General features: G+C 28.2%; 1 protein-coding gene across 2 annotated transcripts in view; it reads left to right on the plus strand.

Annotated features, from left to right (window-relative positions):
* The window catches only part of LOC136973241 (mitogen-activated protein kinase kinase kinase 11-like), a 78,245-nt gene that overhangs the window by 50,090 nt on the left and 3,908 nt on the right, over positions 1–24,247 (plus strand). For both annotated transcript variants that reach the window (XM_067267951.1, XM_067267960.1), the window contains exons 4-8: positions 4,940–5,088; positions 6,160–6,335; positions 12,132–12,375; positions 16,398–16,526; positions 22,826–23,008. In XM_067267951.1, the coding sequence (XP_067124052.1) occupies positions 4,940–5,088; positions 6,160–6,335; positions 12,132–12,375; positions 16,398–16,526; positions 22,826–23,008 (881 nt within the window). The remainder of the gene's footprint in view (positions 1–4,939; positions 5,089–6,159; positions 6,336–12,131; positions 12,376–16,397; positions 16,527–22,825; positions 23,009–24,247) is intronic.

Consider the following 24,247-nt stretch of genomic DNA (forward strand, 5'->3'; position numbering starts at 1 on the left):
TTGGTGATGTAAGTATTACCTGCTGTCTAATAAGTTTTTGATGTTTAAATAAGGATGCCAGATGGGATCTAGTTGTATTAAAATCCATGATAACATAAGGTAAAAACTATAAGAATATGCAAAAGTTTATTCTTATGTTGTATAATTTGCATATGGTAGTATTTATTTCTTTTGGTTTTTAATATTTTAAACAAATCTTTATTAATGAATGATTGACACATCGGTGTTGCGGTGTTACAAACGGTGATTTGTAATATTTCACATGTACTCGCAAGCACTTTCAACAGCTTACACCTGGGAAACAATCATCTACATCTGTTAGTTGCTGATAAAGGTAAAAGATTTGTGCTATGTAAACACCAGGATTTCTTATCAAGAGCCAATGAATTTCTTGAACAATCCAAGTCGGTTATACTAAAAGAGGACTCGACAACATCAATACTAAGGAAAACACGAAAGGTTATAGCACTCCCAGGAGTAACAGCTTCATTAGCAGGACCTCTCAATCCACCAACTAATGTTGCTTGCCCAAGATTATTCTTCGAAGCAAAAACACACAAACCTGCATGGCCTTTAAGACCCCTAGTTAACAAACGCTCCCACCCAACATACTTTCTTGAGGCTGCACTAGCAAAACACATTACATCTTTAATCCCACCTCCGATTTGGTAACTACAGCTGCTTTGGATGCCAAAGCTTTCATAGTCAATAAGTTGAATAACCTTCCCAGTTGTTTGTACCGGTTGTATAAAATAGACGTAATTTCCCTATATTCATCAGTTCCACACTTTGTAGCCGTCATGCTTATAAATGCCTTACTACTGAGCTCTGGTTACCCAACATCACATATGTTACACTTGCGAGAGGCCCTCTTACTCAACACAGAAAACAATTATTTTCAGTTTAATGGTAACATATACAAACAAACACAAGGTGTGCCAATGGATTCCCCCCTGTCACCCATTTCAGCAGAGCTTGTCATGAGGAATATAGAGCATCACATTTTCCATGCCCCACTAGCAATCCACTATCCAATCATGTATCTATGATATGTAGATGACATATTACTCGCATGGGATGGCTCTGCAGAGGAATTAGACAACTTTATTCAAATGTTAGCTTCTATATATCCTACCATCAAGTTCACTGTGGAAGAGGAACAAAATACCAAAATCTCTTTTCTAGAACTTGAAATATGTAGATCTCCTGAGCTAACTTTTTCAGTGCACCACAAAAACAACAACATACCACATATTATCCCTGCAACTGCTTTCCAACCTACAAATTTTATAAATTCTGCTATTACTTCTCTCATTTGGAGAGCGCTCCTCTTACCATCCACCCAAACATTAATAGATAAAGAATTACACCTTATCAATAGGGCGGTACACAATGCTGGGTATTCTACTTCCAGATTTCATTATTTCCTTAACTGTGTCAAGAACAAGTTATTTCCAAAATCTTTCCTCTGCAACAAAGAAGAGCTCACTTTAGTACAGCCTCCGATACCGTTTTTTGGCCATATATCCCTAAAAATAACACGTATATTCAGAAAACAGGGTTTTTTGTTGCCCATAGTCTCACAACCAACTTTAAGACGTATATTGTGCAACAATAGAAACCCTCTCACGTTGAATGAGAAATCGGGAATTTACGAAATCCCACTAAAGCACACATTATCAGGGGAAGAAATTATTTACATAGGAGCAACCACCAGAATGCTACACTCCCGCATTCTCGAACACCAAGAAGATATCAGAAACAACAGACCAACAACAGAGTTAGCTAAAAAGGTGCTAAATCAGGATTATCTTCCGCTCTGGGGACATACAAAATTGCTAAAACATTGCGATGATCGAAGAGAGGTATTCATATGGGAGAGCCTTTACATATCCACGTTAACACCGTGCAATGCACCAACATTAGAAATCCCACAATTATGGATATCATTATTTAAACAGTCTAAATTATAAATTTCCTTTCTCGGGTACATTGCAGCCAAATACGGCACCACTATCTATATTTTAAATATTTTGGGGTTATTACGTCATCACAGCATGTTTCTACATCTATAATAGTTATTGCAATTTTATAAGGAATTCCATCCACGTGCTTTACGTAATTTAAATAGTCCATTAAAAAGCTAACTGTTCGAAAATTACAGTATTTGATTTTCGCCTGAAGATAACGGCTGTAAGCTGTTGAAAGTGCTTGCGAGTACATGTGAAATATTACAAATCACCGTTTGTAACGCCGCAACACCGATGTGTCAATCATTCATTAGTGTACATTGGCATAAAGTGTAATAATATAAATCTTTATTAATATTGCAATTATGGAATACATAGTGTTTAGCAACAGTGGAGTTTTCAAAGTTGCATTGATGTGTTCTTTAAAGCATATTTTTAATTTTCTTTGGTTTCACCTTTCACCAACTTAAGTGTGGTTACAACTACAGGAAAACTTATAAACAACATTGTTTTTCTATGAAATGTTGATAATAGCATTATCCAAAAGTACTCAGCAAAACTTCAAACACACAAAAATAACACCTTATTCTTGCCAAGAAAATATTTAATTTCAAAAACAAACGTTTTCAACCTGATTTACAGGCCATCATTAGGTTGTGAACAAAATTGGAACTAAAGCATTCCAATAATAGAATACAAAATTCAAAATCAAAAAATTTAAATAACCAACGTAATAATTTAATTTTATATTTTTATGTTATTACATTGGTTATTTAAATTTTTTGATTTTGAATTTTGTATTCTATTATTGGAATGCTTTAGTTCCAATTTTGTTCACAACCTAATGATGGCCTGTAAATCAGGTTGAAAACGTTTGTTTTTGAAATTAAATATTTTCTTGGCAAGAATAAGGTGTTATTTTTGTGTTTGATAATAGCATTATTGTTGCTTAATCTATTTTGGAATGTGTTTGTGTGGGCTAGCACAATACATATATTAAATTGTTTGAATTTATCTTGGATCTTTTCGAAAATGTTTTTGACATATGGAGCCTTATAGGATTTTGATGGCAAACTAACATAGGCAAAACTAATGTTTTGGACTATGTTTGATGTTCTGGTTCTATTATCTAATTCTAATCTACCTAGAGGTGTAATCTACCATAAGGTGTAATTATTTAACAAAAATAGTTTGATAATTTCATTTATTTTGGAATTTTGATCTATGATATCTATAGTTCTATTTTTAATTTTATTGATAAAAAGAAAAATACATTCAACTTGTTTATGTATAAAGGGATTTCTGAGTTGTAATCTATAACTTCTTTAAAAATTAATAGATTTATTAAACAATGTAATGTTAAATTTAATTCTAACAAATACTGCTGAAGAGGGACAGACAGTCTGTCTGAAATGCATACCATCATTGTAATGAATCTGTGATTGCTCCAATAACATCAATAGTATGTGATAAGTTCTCCATAGAGCCAAAAACTTAGTGCTCATAAATTCATATTGTAACATAAGGACAAAAAGCAAATCACCAATCTACTTTAGTCATCATGTAATATCATAAACTGGATAGTTGTAAATTCATTAGCACAACTAAACCATAAAATTCCAGCAGAAAAATTTTTGACCTTAATTAAAGGCTTTCAGTAGAACATATTACAAAATTAAAACTTTTAAAAAGTAATGATTGAACTTTAAACAAGTAATTTAAATATAAAATTATTAGAAATTTAAACAGCCTTCTAAATAAATGCATACTATAAGTTATAGCAACTTTAAACAAAGTCTGTACTATTTTATAAATTGGAAATCCTATCATCTACGTGATTGTTACAGAATCTCGTTTTGAATGTATTCTGTTGATTTTAGAAGACAAATTTATTTCCGGGTGTTCTAATATCTTTACTTCTTCAGGGTTTAAGATAATCTGATCAATGATCAAATTATCTTGGATGCAAGTTGCTTTGTAGCTCCAGTATTTTTGCAAACATTACTAACATGGTAACTTGGATGCTCTTTTTTATGTTTCTCTCATGTTCTCTTATGACCTGTTTGTTGCTTCTGTATATTCTCTCATGATGTCAAATTTGTTGTTTTCATTGGAATCTTTGCATCCTGGGATTTGAGAGGAGTTTTGTTTACCCTTATCATTCTGTAATAGTTAACAGATGATGGGTTTAGTTTGTAGCAAATGACTGTATATTAGTTTCCTGGCAATCTCTATATATGCTTTTGAGTGTTCAGTTATACTTAATTACTCTGATATTATTTGCTTTTAGTTTGCATTTGTTTTTTTCAGAATCCCTGTTCCTGTAATTTCTAATTAATTGTTTGATTAACTTTGGGTAGTCATTCTATATTGCAGTTTCTTTAATGTACAGTACTTTTTCTGGTAGGTCTTGGTTAAACTTGAATAGTGCGTGAATACAAGTCTTAGTAGGTCTGTGATTGGTGAGATCTTAATGTGATAATAGTCCATATAGTAAACCAACAATTGCCTAAATATTCAGGCTATAATATGGCTATAATCAAATAAATTTGGCATTAAAGGTAAGCATTGGGTGCCATCTTTTAACTAAATTAATAATTATAATTTTAATAATTTAATAAATAATTTAGAACTTTCTGGAAGAAAATAATAGCCATATTATAGCCCGAATATTTAGGCGATCGTTGGTTTATTATATTAACTCAATGGGCTTTGAGGTGTGTATTATATAGTCATATCAATAACATTTGAGAATAATTATATTACCATGGAAGTATACAGGAAACCAAAACCCTTTTTTGCGTTCCAGCAGTAATGATACTGCCGGGATGCAAAAAAAGGTTCTGCTTTCCTTTCAACTGTAAGAACTCAGCATTTATCAATTTAAAAGAAGTAAAAAAATAAAATAATTAAATTAATATATTTATATAAAATATTGGAATTTAATTAAGATATTTTTGGTTTTATAGTTATGGAGTGGTACTCTGGGAACTTCTTACTGGAGAAACACCCTACAAAGGAATTGATGCTCTTGCTGTAGCATATGGAGTAGCTGTAAATAAATTAACTCTTCCAATTCCTTCTACATGTCCAACTGCTTTCTCTAGATTAATGAAAGGTGAAATTTTTATATTATATGTAGTAGAAACCTTTGAAAAATACAAAATATAATAAATACATTTGATTAAATATTTAACTTCTTTGATATTCTAATAATTACTATTATTTTATCAAAGTTTGAAAGAAGATATTGATAGCACAATGATAATAGCTTGCATAAAAAATGTGAAAATCTTTAAAGAATAGTCAAGAAATTTTGTTTGCATGAAAACAGAAATTTGAAAATTCTTTTAAAAATTAATGAAATTTTCAATTTTTTTCCATCTTTGGAATTATAGTCTAGTACAGGGTGGCAAACTGTAACATATTAGAAGAAACCATCTGGCACATAATGGATCATGCAACCTGTCTCTTTCAACTGTCCTTTTGATTTATCACTCAATCATCCTTTTTTCAATTAGCTTCTTTACATTTATTCTAATGAAAGCAAATTTGTTTCATTTATTTAAAAATATTGTTATTCAAAGTCTAAAACTTTCAGCATGCATAAACATTTTTCTAGATAAGGGTGCTTAATATATGGCATACAAACTCAAAAAGGTTTGCCATCTCAGGTGTAGTCCATTGTCCGTTTAAGTTTTTGTTAAAATATGAAAAATGTTACAAGAATTAATAGCAATTACTAATTTGAGTGCTTTTATTGGAGCCATTACATCATAACTAATATGATGTGATAGCTCAAATAACATTTTATTGCACTACATTATTAATTTATTATTTTTAATAACAGTTCAATATTCTTATTTTAAAAACAACAGGTTCAAACAGTAGGGAGTTATTTTATATCAATTTATAGATTTTATCTGCTATTTTGAATCTATTGCTTTTTGTAAATAACCAATAAATTAACAGAGGAAACAATCATTAGGTGAAAATATATTTCTTTTGAATTTCTTGATTTCAAAAAAACTAAATGAGTTCCAGAAACAATAAACTTAATAAAATATATTCCATCTAGGTGGAATATATTTTATTATTTAGTTATAAGGGTTATCTATATGTGTAGTTAATTATTAACACTATGGACTAACTATGGAATTATTTTTAATTTATGAATAATGTTCTACAGCTTGTTGGGATCCAGATCCACATAATCGTCCAACTTTTGTTGATATTTTACATGATCTAGAAGAAATAGCTAGATCACCATTCATGAGTACTCCACAAGAATCTTTCCATACTCTTCAAGAAGATTGGAAGCATGAAATTGAAGAAATGTTCCACGAGCTTCGCTGTAAAGAAAAGGTATTTTTATTTATTTGGTATACTTAAATAAACTTTTATGAATTGCATATAAAAGCAATTATCTTCCTGATATTTATAGAAAATATTCATAAACTAACAACATTAATTTAAGATTATTGAAGATTATTTTTAAAATTCTTAACAACTTAATCATATTACTAACAAATTATTCATGCATTTTTTTTTTGCAAGCTTAATTTTCTCCTAAAGTAAGTCCTTAATTCTTCTTCCCAGATGTTCAATACAGCATCATCAACCTTTACATTTCCGGTAAAAAGACGAAAAAATAGCAGAAAAACTAACGTTTTCGAATCTCACATCGAGATCTTCTTCAGGTTCGTTACTAGAATGTAATGGAATTCGAACTCTTTCAAAGTTTAAAAGATCGAACATCTTGAGCGTGCAATGACGATGCAAAAATATATGATAAATTTAATAGACCTGAGTCTACAATCATAACGTCGTAAAATATTCCGAAATAAAAACATGACTATCATTGCGGATTCACCTCAGAAATATACCGCCACGCGTATGATAAAACATTGTTGTCTTTGTAATTAATGCATTTCCCCGATTTAGTAGCCCTGTAAATCTCCAGGGTCTCCAATGTTCGATCTTTTAAACTTTGAAAGAGTTCGAATTCCATTACATTCTAGTAACGAACCTGAAGAAGATCTCGATGTGAGATTCGAAAACGTTAGTTTTTCTGCTATTTTTTCGTCTTTTTACCGGAAATGTAAAGGTTGATGATGCTGTATTGAACATAATGTACCGGTACTGACAGGTGAAGATTGTTTTCTTCCCAGATCTTGATATATTCTCTAATAGTAACACACTGCTTATCTGCTTAAAGTATCTTCCTCATAACAGAAATTACGTTTCAAAACAAATATCTAATTTAAAACAAGTCCAATAAACCTTCAAAAATTATCTTAAAATTATATTGGAGAACTTTCTGTAAAATGTAAAAAGACTGGTTCCTGCTTTACTGAAAACCAAATGTTGTTAAGCAATCTTCTTCATTCTAATCTCAGTCTAATAGTTAGCTCTCTACTATCCTTCATCAGTCTTTTATGAATAGAATTTATTAACTTCCCTTCAGTGTTTTAAATGAATAGAGTACACTTCTTAACTTTTTAATACAGTAAAATTCACTTTGATAACAACATTAAATGACATATAATCACAAATATTATCAGAATTAGCAAAACCTAAGCCATACAAATTAAAAGCACTTACTAAACTTTATTTACTTGAAGACAATGATGTTTATTACAGAGTACAGTTATAGTTATTCAGTTTTAAGCTTTTTTTTTTGCACTTTTTGCCCAATATATATAGATGATAAAATGCAACAATTAAAATATAACTATTAATAATCTGTCTATAATACAGTCATTTAAATTGTTGGCATTTCTTTCTGTAATTAAGCACTAGCTGTTGTTAATTAAAGATGCTATTGAAAGAAAGCTGCAAAAACAGACAACACCAGCTGATATACTATTAATTAGTAACAGTTATAATAAAGTAATCTTTATTAAAACCATTAAAAATTACGACATTAAAAATTGTATAACAATAAAAGTAAAAAAAATAGAAAACACATTTAATTTTTCTAATGTTTCTTCTGTTTTTGAGAATTTTAAGTATACTTATCATCCTGTTTGAACATTTCTTTTTAATGTCAGTGTGAATAAAGCCAAAATTTCCATGAATTATATTTTTTATTTGCTTACCTCACTTATTTTTATCATTTTGAGACTTGTCTACATTAATAACATGAAGTGGATTCTACTATATTGGTAGCATTGTTTAATTTTATATCTGCTATTTAAAAATTTCAGAAAAAATAGTGTTACATAATTTCTCAAATAAGAAAATAATATTTTTCAAAATTTTTAATTCAGAGAAATTCTGAATGAATTTCAGAAACAAATTTAATAAATATTTTCTCTGAACACAGTAAGAAGGTTAGATTGATAAATATATTATTCAGTGCTGAAATGGATGAAACTTGTTTAAAAAGAGAAGATGGAATCAAATAAATATGACATAAGTTTATTGAAACTTGTTTGTACCATAGTAATTTTAAAAATTACAAAAAATCAAGTTGTTATTAATTTCCTGACTTTATATATATTGTTTAAATTTGAAATTTTGATCATTTACTGGTCAAGTCACCATAATGTATTAATTTTAGTATATGATCTTTAATGTGACTTTTCTTTTAAATAGAAACACAGAATTAATGAGTAAATGGATGTTGAATAAAATTTATATTTTCATTTTTACTTTTATGTAGTAATGAATAATAAAGAGCTGATTAATGAATTAATGTATTTGTTTATTAGGTGTTGCACTGATTATTTAAGAAGTGTATGATTTTTGACGAGACTATGTCTCGTCTCTAAAATCATGCTGCTGTCAACGGCTGTACACTAGAGGTATGGTGTACATGTCAGGAGTTGCAATTTGGCACAGAGTATTTGGTGCCCAAATCATATGCACATAAAATAAACCAGACTTGTAGGTAGTCATGGGACCAAGAACCAAAATAAAATACAAAATGCTGAGACTGTTTCTACAAACAGGCATGAGTGCAACATTTGCGCATGCATTGGTCACACTCTCTGAGACATAGTCTCGTCCCAGGAATGGTTTCGCCATTTTACTTGTTCTATATTTAAAACACGTTGCAACTTGTTCAATTTGGAATGTAAATAAAATGAAAACTTGTTTTTTACTTGGACAAATAATTTTCGAAATAATCTGTATATTAATTGAAAGACGATTTCTGATTTAGTTTGAGTAAATGATGGGCTGAAAAGAGATTTGAGAAAGATGTAATGATTCAAGCATTGCAAAGTGACAAATGTACAATTGTATGGGACAAACATATCAAGGTCCTGCTCCCTATTAACTGAGTTTTTTTTTTTTTTTTTTTTTTTTTTGTGTTTTACAGTTTCATTATTGTCAATAAGTATATATTTTAGTTACTATGAGCATTGTTTTTATCACCCTCTCCCAACTCAACATTATATCAATTCTCCCACTCCCTCAAAAACTCAATCAATGCCAGTCACAATCATCTAATAAGCCTTTCTTAAAGATGAATTTTTAATTTAGTAAAACTCCTTAGAAAATATTTTACTTTGGTTTGAATCTAATTTAAATGCAACAGAAAATAAAAATTAATGAATAATTTAATTTTTTATTATTATATTGTTTTGTAGCGTTTAAAACACGAGCAGTTATTTATTGTGACATTGTCACAATCCTTGGCTACAATTTTAAATCATATTTTTAATCATTTTTATTTAAAATATATGCTCTCAGCCTCAAATTAGTAATGGTTTGCCCCTGTACATCATACTTTTCTTTTAACAATAGAATCATGCAGGTCATCTATTAACTGCTTTCAGGGGAAAGTTTTAAATTAAAACAATGTGACTTCCAGTTTGCATTGGAAGTTTATACATAGTTAATTGGATCACTTGTCCCTAAGGTTTCTATCTCTGGTCTCATCTTTCATCTAACTAACTCCATTCTCAACATTAAGGAAAGACATGAGGATGACAGTGTTCTACAGTTCAATTCATATAAAGACTATTACTTCATAAATCATCAATATTTCCCTCCAGTTGCCAATGCTTTTTTTTATTTTCTCATCTTACATGCTTTCTGCTCTCATGTTCTGTAGCAGCCATATTGGATTTGTCATCATAACAGAATATGACGTATCATAAAAACAAAATAATTGAAAGTTTGTTTTACTATTGTTTTTACTAAAAACATACTTATTATCATTTAATGGGATAAAATATGCATGAAGTACAAAATAGTTAAGAAAAAAACAAGGAAATGAATGAGGTTGCCTGCCAGACAACTTTGAAAGTATATTTGGTAGACCAAACAAAATTGCTAGCAGTTGGTAGACCAATTGTTAATTTTAAACCCTGATTTTACAGGAAAAATCTTGAAATTCTCAAGGAATTTTGTAATAATATCTAAATAAATATGAAGGAAAATTGAATCAAATTATGAAATAACTATCAAAGAAAGTCCAGTGAAGCCCAGGAATGCAGAGAGAGAGAGGGTTGAATTGTCCTTGTTATAAAGTAGTGTATGTTTCCCACCTTTGTGTGTAAATTTTGCATAGTTACTTCACAAAGAGTAACTATGCAAAATTTGGTACATATCAGTGAAAGGGTTTGGCATTTGTGGGGATGAAATGAAGAAAGGAGTGATGGTGTCTGAGTTTTAAAGTAGTGTATATTTTTTGGAAAATTGTAGAGAGTGAGTATGCAAAATTTGATCCAAATTGGTCAAAGGGTTTGGTACTTTGTAAGGAAGATGAAATCAACTGAAAGGAGTGAGGGGTTCTTGACATGGATGTATTTTGTGACAACCGTGACTGACTTTTAGGCATTTTATCCTCAGTAAAACTCACGTTCACCTGTACACCTGAAAAATAATCGAAAGAACTCCATTTATTTAGGTAGATATCTCATAACATAAGACTAATTCTTATTTTTAAATAGTGATACAATAGGATTAATACTAAAATAATGAATAGAAATACACTATAAGCCTACTTACAAAAGTTTAGTTTCATATAAGGGAGATAAATTCATTCCTTACAGTTTCATCATAAGAAATGAACAACCATGTTAAAACAATGAAAACAAAGCATATACACAACTATTCAAACTGTATGAATCAAAACCAAAAATATAAGATAATAAGTTTAGAAAAGCTCACTAAGTGGAGAAGGGGATTGACCTTAAACGGAACATACAAATGATGATGCAAGACAAATTCTGCAGTAAAAATATCTTTCTTGTGCATTTTTCTTTTTAATAAGAAAACAGGATATGTTTATCTGGAAGGAATAAGCTTTCAAACAGCAAAAGAATTTTAAAAATCAGTTCAGTAGATTGAGGTTTCTTCCAGTAAGCAAACAAACATTCTTGCTTTATATATTAGAATAGATTACTAAATAATATAAGTAGTTTTTATATAACATTGTAACAAAATTTTATTATATGTTAAAATTAATTATATTAAATAATTTCAAATTTTTTGTTATTTGAAATTGTTTCATTTATTGCATATGTTAATAATAATTTATATACATACACTAAATTGATTATAATTAAACTATTCAATGCTGTTTGGTGATATTTAGCAGGCTAAATGCAATCAAAACTGATCTCTGGTAATATTTCAGAACATGCAAAAGACATTTTTGTAAAAAAAACAATTAAATACTGAAATTCATCATTAAGGCACTCTTGGCACTGCAACAGTGAAATTTATGCATGTATTTGTAATTAAGGTACAAACTGATAATTTATTGTACAGAAACAAGGTTAAGGCCATTTAAGTTTTGTACTATGTTTTGTGCAAACTAATGTTTAGTTTGGCTTTTATAAGTGATGTATCCAATATATATTTTTTCTGAATTTGAGTTTTTCCTATATTTATCAAAACATATCTTAAGTCTGAATGTACTGTACTTAAGATATGTTTCATAGATCCTGTAGTGACTGGCTAGGAAAGAATATATGAATATATATCATGCCTTAAATAAAAATCAAAAGGTATTGATGGATTAACTGAGAAATCGTCCAGCAGTTTTTAAGCTCATTAGATTTAGCACCATAGATTTAATGTAATATATGCATGTACTGTATATATAAAATATAATATATACAAAATATGTTATAATTTGAAATTGAGTATTTACCATTTTTATTTTATTATTATTAAACAGAATTAAATTTATGTAAACAGGAACTGCGATGCAGAGAAGAGGAACTTACTAAAGCATTGCTTCAACAAAAAATTCATGAAGAGTTTTTACGGAAAAGAGAGAAAGAATTAGCTGAACGAGAAATTGATCTTTTGCAACGAGAACTTAATGTAATATTTCTCCAACAGCAAGAAGGAAAACCTACACCAAAAAAACGAAAAGGAAAATTTAAAAAAAGTAGACTTAAATTAATAAAAGGTGCTCAATTAATCAGTATGCCTTCAGGTAAAAATTCTAAATATTTTACTTAATTATTTTAATAAAAAAAAAATTTATATATCATATTACTTCACTTCAGTGCAATATACAGAAGTCATATTATTTTATAAAAACAGTTTGACTTCTACATTTTACCTTATTGTGGATCAATGAGATTGTTATGGAGTCAGAAATTTACAGAAATTCACAAGTAAACATAAAAAGTTATGAATATATAAGATTCTGAGAAAATTAATTTGATATGATTAAAGTTTTAGTTTTTTATTGTGTTTTAAATTACTTTTCATTTTCATATTCCTTTCACAAAATTTTAAAAATGTTTTAGTTAAAAGATCTTTCATTTACCACATACAACTAATCCTTGAAAATTTTAATGTAAAAACTTAAGATAAAACAAGATTTCCTGCCTTTCATAATTTCGATTATAATGTTATTAATCTATTTCTTTATACACACATATATACTGATTTAGGCCTTTTTAAAACTTACTGTGAATTATATGCAACAATAGATAGTTTGATAATTATTGGAGAATATGTTTTTGTCAATTTATAATTTTCTTGCTAAATACTTTAAATAGCTACAATATTTTTTACTTGTACTTCTAGTATTTCATAGATACTTTCTGAATTATTTTCAATCAAATTCAGTTACAATAAAAATGAATACCATTTTTATTTAATAGATTAACATTATATACACAGTAAATGATAGACTTGCTGTTATTAATCATTTAGTTATGACACTGAATCATTATGATATAATTTTGTTTAATAAAACATCAAACTCTCAATTAAAATGATGTAAGCATTAAATTGAATGATATATTTTAGTTATATTATATTTTTCTTAGAGGGTTAAAAAGGCCAATTTTTACAAATAAAAGTTAAGACAAAATTTTATTCTAGAACAGAATAAATTTTTCAGAAAACAAGCTTCTAGTAAATTCTCAACATACCTTATACAGGGTGGGCCAAAAGTCACTTTGCCATTTAAAAATTAAATAACTTTTTTGCTATTATGTTTTATTATTTTTTCAGATTTTTAAAATACAGAATTTGGAAATAAATTATGGGTAAATTAATGACAGAACAACGTGTAAAACTTATTGAACATCAATGCTCCACTATTCTTACTCAGAGAGTGAGGTCATTGTGATTTCCGGTCAGATTTCTTTATATGGGGATATTTGAAACAGCGAGTATTTATTAATAAGCCCCAAACTCTTGCTGAGCTGAAGGACTATATTCGTCAGGAAATTTGAATGATAAACAGGGTCACTTTGCAAGCAGTTATGGAGAGTGCCATAACTGCTTGAAAGAGCATGCCTTTGTGAAGAGGAAAACAGGGGTCATTTAAAAGATGTTATCTTTCATGTTTAGGCCAAAAAATCTCCAAGATGTGTACATTATAATGTTAAAGAGAAACTTATAAAGTAATTAAAAGTAAAAAGTTATTTCATTTTTAAATGGTAAAGTGACTTTTGCCTACCCTGTACTTGTCATTCATCATATCACATTAAGTTCAATAAGAAATTTTATGATTGTAGACAGAAAATTGAAATGTTTATGCAATTTTTGACATAAATTTCTGTAGATGAGAGATGTTTTATTAGCTTATCTATATAGACAGTTATTCAGGAAGGAAATTTTGAGATTAAATTAAAAATATAGAAAAAAGTGGCCTGAGTGGTATAAAAATTGATTTACTCAAAATTTCTCAAAAACTATTAGATTAATGTTAATATTGCAAAACAATAAATTTTAACACCTCGTTGAAGATGTTTTTCTTGGATTTTCAGTATCTACAGTAGCAAAGTTTTGATAAAATTTTTAGTCATATTCAAAATTTCCCTAACAATAATTAATATGTTTATAACTAGAAATTTTGTATCAAGGAAGATAGTACTTAGCAAGCATGCTGTAATTTCGTTTGTCCACCATTGTGGAACTTGTTTACAATACACACAGTGAAAATACATCTATAAGTATGGCAAAATTATATTTATTATTTTTTCTTTATCACAGAACTTGAATATTTTATCAAAAATTAATTTTTTAGAATATTTTTGATTACAAAAAATATCATATGTTATTCAAAGAACAAAATATACATTTTGATTTAGGTAGTTATTATGCAAATATTAGATATTGTTTTACTAAGCACTTTATAATCTTTATTGACTTATTTATATACTAGGAGCCCGGGACGCCCCTAGTGGGCGTTCATTACAAATTTTATGATAATTAAAAATCATTATTTAGTGTTATTAAACATTCTATAAATACTTTAAAATAGTTTAATTTGTTTATTTACCTTCGCTGGTAACATTCGCTAGGGCGCCCCTAGTGGGTGTTAATTTAAATAATAATTTATATTGTTAATTTAAATGTTTGAAATATAATACATGATAGGGGCGCCTCTAGTGCCCGTTTTTGGCATACCGTTACGCGGACGGACGGTCGGACAGGCACGTGTTTAATGGGTTATATATATAGATATTAGCTTAACTATTTCACTTATCGTTTTATCGTAGCGGTTCAAATTTATCCGGTTTTTCGTTATTCGCCCCCTAGTGAACATTACAGGCATTCCGTGACAGTAATAAATTCCTATTACAAATATACTGAATTATTTATATTGTTATATTGACCAAATAATAATGTATTGGCCAAATGAATAATAATAATTTATATTGTTAATTTAAATAATAATTAAAATTGTTAATTTAATTTAAATGTTTGAAATATGACACACGATAGGGGCGCCTCTAGTGTCGGTTATCAAACGGTTACGGGACGGACGGACACCTGTTGAATGGGTTATATATATAGATGTTAAGCTCAAAGACTGAAAGTATTCGTTGAGCAAAAAAATTGGCCACAATGAAAATTTCATGTTGTCACACTTTCAAAAATGCACACTTGTTTTGGAATATTCAATAAGACCACAGGTGAAATTTGTGTCAATATTCTTTTAACAATCAACAAAATGTGATCTGGCATTGTGGATGCTTATTAATATAGCAATGGTTCAATTTGATAAAAATATCTGTGCAAAGACAAGTAATAGATTTCTTTATTATTGAGAATAAAATCAAATTCTAATCCGCATTGAGAATTAAACCAGAAATAAACAGTTAGCCTTATTAATCTTATGTTTAACTCGTGGGCCTTAAAGGCTTATGAGTTCTGTCTTAGAAATTCATTTTTATTTTTTACTAACATTGACATAAAATTTGTTTTGAGTTGTTCTCTTTATGGTAATGTCATTATTGAAAGAAATTTGAAATCAGTTGTCAAAGTGATTTACAAATAAATTTCTTAATTGACTGATAGAAATAATACTTTAAAATCCTACATACCTAAAAAAAAAGTATCATATGTAGGTTTCAAGGGTTCATAAACAAAACAGTTAACAGCAAATTGTCTTTTTGACTGTGAATTATAAAAGAAAATAAAGAGTTACATTTATTTTACTATATCATATAATGTTTTATAACATCAGTGAAAATTCCTGAGTATTTTTCTAATAATAAACATTGTTCAGAAGTAATTCTTTGGTGGAAATTAAACAAATTATTTATTAAAAATATCTGTGCAAAAATAAGACAATTGATAATCTGTGCAACAAATTTTTGCACATATTTTATTGTGTCATGAATGTATTAATAAGCATCCACAACGTGTTATGCATTTTCACATTGCATTTTGTTGATTATTAAAAGAATATTGACATGAATTTCACTTTGTGGTTTTTATCAAATATTCCAAAACAAGCTGTGCATTTTCAAAAGTGTTACGTCACAAAATTTTCATTGTGGTTGATTTTTTTTTTCATTCACTGAGTGCTTTTGGTCTTTGTGCCTAACATGTATAAAAATAAAATTTATTGAAATCTTATACTGAACCTGTTTATTTCTCATTGACATTACACATATTTCTGTTTTTTAATTTTGTTTTAACTCATCTATATTATTTAACATTTTTATATAATAAATAATTTTTATAATTTATAAAATTATATAGATTTTAGGCATAATATAACTGTTCAATCATCACCTGCAATATGGCCAGAAGTAAAAGGATTGCGAATGGCTACTAGTCCAGAAAGTCCACCAGCCTCACCAAATCTACCTCGTTTGCGAGCATATGCATGTAAATATGATAAGTGACTGTTTAAAACTTTTAAATTTATAAACATTTCATATTTCTAATTTATGCCTTGATTATTCAATTTATTAATAATGAAAAAATTTGATAAATAAATATTTGTTTGTTTAATAGGAATTTTTTTAATAATTTAAATGTTTTGAGATTTATATCTCAATTAAAATTTGATATCTCAATGGAACCTGGTTAACTCGAAATTGCATTTACAGTATTTTTATAAACTTTCCAAAATTTTAATTTTCTGTTGAATAAAATGATTAATGTACATCTGTTGAATACATTAATCAGAAACTTTCTATAAAGTATGGGAATCATGTACAGATAAAAATAAATATCATGGTGAGCAGGGATGAAGGCTTCCAGACCCTGTCTGACCTATATACTGTAACTGTCATTCAAACCTGCCTTTTTCCAAAACTTTTTGTCTTATTTGATTTCTGATGGATTTCCCTAACTAGTTGACATAATAGATAAATGAAGTTTTGGTAAATTAATTTTTTAATGATTATAGTTTAATTCTATGACAAATGTTTTTTGTAATAAAAAAAATATAAAAAAACAGATCGATTCTAGGTGCAAAATATTGTAATTAAAATAATCCTTACTAAACACTTAGGAACAAATGGACCAATCATTTGGTTAAGCATTTTTGAGTTTCTGGACAATACCAAGAGGTTTACATTGACACAACAATTCTAAGTAATAAGATCCACAGAAATATCATATAGATAGTTTATTATGGATGCCGATGCACAAAATTTTTATTTTTAGCTGAACATCTGTAACTCAAAATTTTTTAACTGAAACTCTAAATTTTTTTCCCAACCAATTTGAGTTAACTAGGCTCCACTGTATTTCTGTCACAGAATCAAGTAGGAGTTGCTACTAATGTAGATGATTTTATAATTTATTATCAATGAAAAATGCAGTTGTTAATGAAAAAACATACATATAAACATTTCAGATATAGTTTATCATTACTATATTTTTCAAATATTTAAAACATTTTAGTTGTTCAAACTGTTTGTATACTGTTTTGATGGCAAAGCATTATATTTAAAAATCCTCTATAAAAGTTTTTCTACTCAATAAATATTAGTGTATGGTCTTCTGGATTTATTATTATTGACAAAGCTAGTGATTCGGTGTTTAAAATTTAAGAAAGAAGATAAATAGAAGTATAAAGACAAATTAATCACAGTATTTATTAAAGTGGACAATTTTAACACTAAATAAATAACTAACATTCAAACATTTTTGACAAGTTCAAACATGTCATCTTCAGAAAGTTAGTTTTGGAATACTTTAACAAACATATACTTTCATAAAGTCAATGCTGTTTCCTTGTTTCCAATTAGTGCACATGTTTGAGGAACTATGTTTGCCAAAATGTTATCATCAAGTAAAGGCTATCTAGGGCATTACATATTATCCTGTGGGTTAGGGATGTAACTGAAATTTTGTTATAAAACAAAATAATTATTATTAACAATAATCCACTTACAACGACAAGGTCTATCAATGGATTTTCCTTTATCCTATGTTGACAAGTTGGATATTAGATAATTATAACATAGATATTTCATATTTCCATCAATGTAGTTTGTCCAATACTTTACCTCTGATAGAGACCAAGGTTTGGCATAAGTTCAATGCTCCACCAGACATTATCCTTTGTAATTAGTATTAACCACTAATCTATAAACACTTGGCCATAAACTCCTTAATACACAGAGCATATCTTTTATGTTCTGTGTATTAAGGAGATGTAGTAACTATGATTTAGAAGTTATCTACATCACACGTACTATAGAGTTAAATGTTATCCAGTTAGCAGTGATAGCATCAGGCTACATAGAATCTAAGTTCAGGTACTGTACATACTTAGCCAGGTCAATAGATCTTGTTTGCTTCTACTACTATATACAACAGATCATCCTAGAATTTTTGTGCATCTAACTCTTATTTGAAGTTATTTTAAAACTTGTGCTTTTTAGGAAGCATGAATATTTGCTAACAATTGTACTTTCTCCTATTTTAAGATCTAATAGTTACAGATAGAACACCTTGCAAATCATTAGAATATTTTGGATTTATAGTATTCCAATCTCCCATCCTACCCAAAGTTCTATTTGTCATTACATCAAAACAACTTTGAAACAAATAAAAAAGCAAATATATGAACCCAAGAACCTGTCAACAAAGGCCTTTTCAGCCTTATGAGCTTGCAAAATACATTTTAGAAGAATAAACCCCACATTGGAACAATGTCATCCTACTTAAGAGCATATCCAATCCTAAACAGGTTTTTGTTTGTGAAATCTTATTCATAATGCAGTTAAAGCATATAAACAAGCCAATGTTATACCCTCTGGATTTATGGCTGATCTTAAATAAAATTAACAGAGCAAATTATGTATGTATTTTCTATCTTAATTTTAGTTCTTTTTAAAAGGAAATTCTTATTAGTTGTTTTGAATTAATTCCATTTGACATGTGAGAGCTTTTCATGTTCCAAAGCTAACTTCCTGACGATGACATTTTTGAAAACATTTAAATCTTATTTATTAAAGTAGATGATTTTAACACTTTATAATAAAGATAAATTAATCACATTAAACATAATGGTGTTCATTACAGTAAAGTGGTTTTAATCAATGGAAGATTAATGAAAATGCATTTCTTTCAAAAATGCTTATAAAGCAGAATTTATATGAACTATATGCAGAGGATTAAGTTTGCTGCCAAAGTTTAAATTACACAATAATTTTATGAAGTATAGTAATGTGAAAAAGCTGTATATAAAATTTACACTGATATACCAAAATCTTTTTTGTTTCAATGATGAGGTTTTATAGTGTATATATACATATACACAATCTAACTTGGTTATAACGTCATCGGATGTAACGAGAACCCTAATGTAATGTCAAATTTTTATCGGTTTCACGACTTTACTATACTAGATAATGTTAAAAAAAACCCGCTTGTGACGACATAAAACCCTCTTTTAACGTCATATTTGAAGCACTCCCAAATTTACAAAATTAGATTACAAATTTTATTTCACAAAGAAAATACTACGTGTTTAGTCCTAGGTTCAGAGTCCACTTCCTAGATCGACTGTGGGTGGTACTCTCACCACCTGACTTCGGTTGGGTGAAGTTTGCTACACTTTTAACGATGTGGCGATCGGTTATTAAGTACTCATTTTTAAATTACTTTATGCTAAATTGTTAAATATTCTATTATTTTTAATATAACATATTACATTAAATAGTTTATAAAGAAATAATTGAATTATTTTTAATTGGCATACATTAGTTTAACCTTTTGTTGCCTTTTGATTGGACATTATTCTCAAAACCGGAAGTTCTGCCATTATTGAAACGTAAGACAAATAGAAATTTCTTATAAAAAATAATTTTTGAAATTTTTAATTACATCGATACAAACAGACATAATAATGTAACTAAAGTTGATTTATACATGTAGTTTGCATTTTTATACATATGATAATACAGTAGAGCGTCGATAAGTGGAACGTCGGTAAGTGGAATGGCCGGAAAGTGGAACGATTTTCAGTCGGACTGTGTCGTGCTGAATCGAATGTTTTTGATACTAAATTTACTTCTAAAGTATAATTTTCATGTTTTTATATTCTTTAATATATTTATTTTGTTTGTACAAAATGCAGAAATAATTTTTAACGATACGATAGCCTCGATGATTATTATAAAAATTTTCGTTAGGCTTAAAATCGACGAAAATTCAACACGAAGCGACACGCAACGGAGAAAAATTCAACAGGAAGCGATACGCAACGGAGAAAAATTTGAACATCGGACAGGTTAATGTATTTTTTCGTACAAAGTCGGAAACTGGAACAAATCATTAACTGGAAGGACCCCAGTCCCCAATTGGTTCCACTTTTCGACGCTCTACTGTAATAGACTTCGCAGATAACACTCGGTTATAACGTCAAAAAATTGCCGGTCCCATGGATGACATTATAAACGAGTTAGACTGTATATATATATTGTTTTTAATACAGAATGTTAGGTAGAAAATTTTATGAAGTTGTGCAAGGCCAAATATCTTAAGTTTTAATGATGGCTTGGTCCAGGAATTTTCAAGAAACAGTTTTTGGATTTGTAAATAGAATTTTTTCAAGAAGATTTTAAATTGCCAAGTCATTTCAATGGGATCTCCAGATAAAAAAACTGAAAGAATTCTAAATACTATAATGAAATATCTAATAGAAATAACTAGAAAATTAGAGTTATGTAAAGCCAAACTGTATAATAGAAAATCAATGTAATTAAAGTATATTAAGAATAGTCTCTCACTCAATCTTTACTATCCTTTTAAACAAATGGTGTTTTTTTAAACAGAAGATTATATTTCATTAATAGGTGACAAAATTTTATTATATTCAGCTCTGAAACTGTAGGAAATACAAAAAACAATGACTCATAGATTCAATTATTCTACAGGTGCACAAACAACACAGAAACCTACACATTGCATACATAAATTACAAAGATTCAACACATCCCATATTCAGGAGTGCTTCATCTATATAAAATACATCCAGCACAATACTAACACTAAAGTACATTAAATGTCAAGACTCAAACCTCAACTTCAAATTGTTTATCGGTTTTAAGTACTGTCTCCTCATTTACAAGTTTCTGTGAATTCAAAATTTCACATCTTTATGTGAATTGATGGTATTGTGTCAATTCACATAAAAGTGTGAAATTTTGAATTTTCAGTAGAATGTGTAAGGAAAATTTTTTTTATTTTTGAATGGAAAGTTCTACTAAAATTTTTATATAGTAATAAGTTTATTTTGCTTCTTATAAAATAATGGAGTAAAAATTCTCTAAGGTTTGATGTTCTATTATATGTTCAATATTTATTTTTTAAATTTTCAATTACTGTATTTCTAATTTTTATCGAAAAATATAAATTACACAAATTTTTAATAAGCGATTTGTTATGAAATATCAGTTGTGATTTTATAATACAGTACTGTATTTTGTTTTTATATCAACAGTATTTGTCTTGAAATGTCATTGTTATAGAAACAATATTGCTAAATGGACATTGGTAGTATCTATGTTTATGTAAACATCATTTAATATGATATAACCACCAATAAAATTCAATATTACAAAACTAAGTTTATTTTATATCAGAAACATTTGCTGATGAAAGAATAGAGGATAGAGATTCCACAACATGTATAATCTGTTTAGTATAAGCCCAGAATCTTTAGTACTCGGTTACATCACATCCCTCTTTTTCTTTGTTTCCTGACAAGTGCAATATAACAATTGGCTACTGTATTATATTTCATTTATAGATACTAAATATTTACTTAAATGTGTGTCCTATTTCAAGTTTAATTTTTAGAAAATAAGATTTAATCATCATAATATTTTTGATACAAATTTTCTTCAAAACTTTACTGAAACAGATTTTTTTTAAAGGAAACAAAAGTTTTTAAAAACTAATTAATTGTTTGTATAAGTAAAAAAAAATTAAAATTGTGATAAAGTAGTGCACAAAAATGTCAATTTTAATTTTTTGCAAAACATATTCATTGAATGTCAATTCTGATAACATTTAAATTATTTGTTTTAGATAAAGTTCTAAGATATATAAGAATAAAAAGTTCTATGATTTAAAAATCACAGAACTTTTTATTCTTATATATGACCCATTTAATAGAATTATGTAAATTATCAACATTTTTTGTACTATTTACAAGTGATGCATGAATTAAGTTTCCTTTTATATATTTCTAATTGTTATTAAACTTATAAAAGATCCTTTTTGGAATTTGTAGTGTTTTTTCAAATAGGATATGTAAACTGTTCTATATTCTAGTTAATATTAAATGTTACTTTGCATTATTTTTGTTCTAAGATAACCAAATTTTAAAGATATGAAGTAGATATCCATAAGGTAACAAAACTTAAACAATTAATTAGTGACTTAATATTTTATAAGTATGATATGTATATTAATCTTTTTCTGAAGAAAGTTAAGTATCATAAACAGTAAAGTTGATTAAATCATGTCCTCTGATGTGCTTTGTATCTGAAACTATTTGCTTTTTGCAATTGTTTAGAATTCTGTATCATCTCAAATTATTTATAAATGTGATTTTGTAACATAATTTATTGAATAATTTAAAGTTTTTATGCTAAAGTTAGGTAAATATTAGTTATCTTCATAAGAATCAATTTATAATAAAATTTTTGTGCATTTAGTCCCTGCTGATGGTGTCAAAGGTAAAACATGGGGTCCTAGTTCTGTTCATCAAAAAGAAAGAGGTCATTCAAGAAAATTGCTTTCGGATGGTAATAAACGGTGGTCAAGGAGTGCTCCTAACTTAGAAAAACCTCAGAGTCCGTTCCATACAGCATCAAGTATCGGAGCCTTGCATGAATATGGTATATAAAAATTACATAATTTATACTTAATCATCATAAAATATTAATTTGATGTATTCATGATAAATGTATATGTAATGTTTTGATTTGAGGAAAAAAAACTTTTTTTTTATTCTTAACAATTCACTACATTGCTTTTAAGTAATCTTAATTTATATTAAATATCACTTTATTCCATAGAGCATTTGAAGGTATTGATGTTTAAGTGATAGTGAATCTCAGTTGCCCAGTTTCAAATTTTCATGGAGTATTAATAATTAAAATTAATTAATACTACATTTACTATAATAAAATTATTTGATTACAAAACCTTTTAGTGAATTTATATAAAATAATATGAATATTTCCATGTCATTAATACAAATTGATTATTTTAAATGGGTAAAATAATCTAATCATGTTAACAGCAATCTAATCATGTATCTGTATCTAATATTAATTCTGTTAATCATGCCTGACAAATAGGCAGACTGCATGAACTGTTTGAATTTTATATACATGTCTAACATTTAAATAGGGGCTAGTCTTCCTAGAAAGCTCTCCTGACAATGCAACACCTGGAGCATTGCCAGGAGAGTTTGCCATCAATTTATCCAAAAAAAATTAAAATGGACTCACATAATTCTTGTGGTTCTCAATTTCTATTTATATTTGCAACTAACCTGGTTGCAAAGATTATTGCAGATGGAAACTTGGACAGAATTTCTCAAATATCAAATTTAAAACAACTTTTATTTTGTTTTTATATATGTGTGAATAATTTGCATGGACACAACTGGTATACAAAATTCTGAAATGGTATATGAATAATGGTTAATTTTTTTAGAGTATATAGGAGCATAGACCTGGTTACTAAAAGATAGTACAGTAGAGAGTCGTTAATCGGAACCCCGGTAATCGGAACGATTTTCACTCGGACTGTGTCGTGCTGAATCAAACGTTTTTGATACTAGATTTACTTTTAAAGTATAATTTTCATGTTTTTATATTCTTTAATATATTTATTTTATTTGTACAAAATAAAGAAATAATTTTTAACGATACGATAGCCTCGATTATTATTATAAAAATTTTCATTAGGCTTAAAATCGACGAAAATTCAACACGAAGCGACACGCAATAGAGAAAAATTTGAACATCGGACAGGTTAATATATTTTTTCGTACATAATCGGTTATCGGAACAAATCACTAATCTGAACAACCGCAGTCCCCAATTGATTCTGATTTCCGACTCTCT

This window comes from Centruroides vittatus, unplaced genomic scaffold, assembly GCF_030686945.1.
Source record: "Centruroides vittatus isolate TY-2023 unplaced genomic scaffold, ASM3068694v2 contig_1074, whole genome shotgun sequence".
In the NCBI taxonomy this organism is placed as follows: Eukaryota; Metazoa; Arthropoda; class Arachnida; order Scorpiones; family Buthidae; genus Centruroides; species Centruroides vittatus.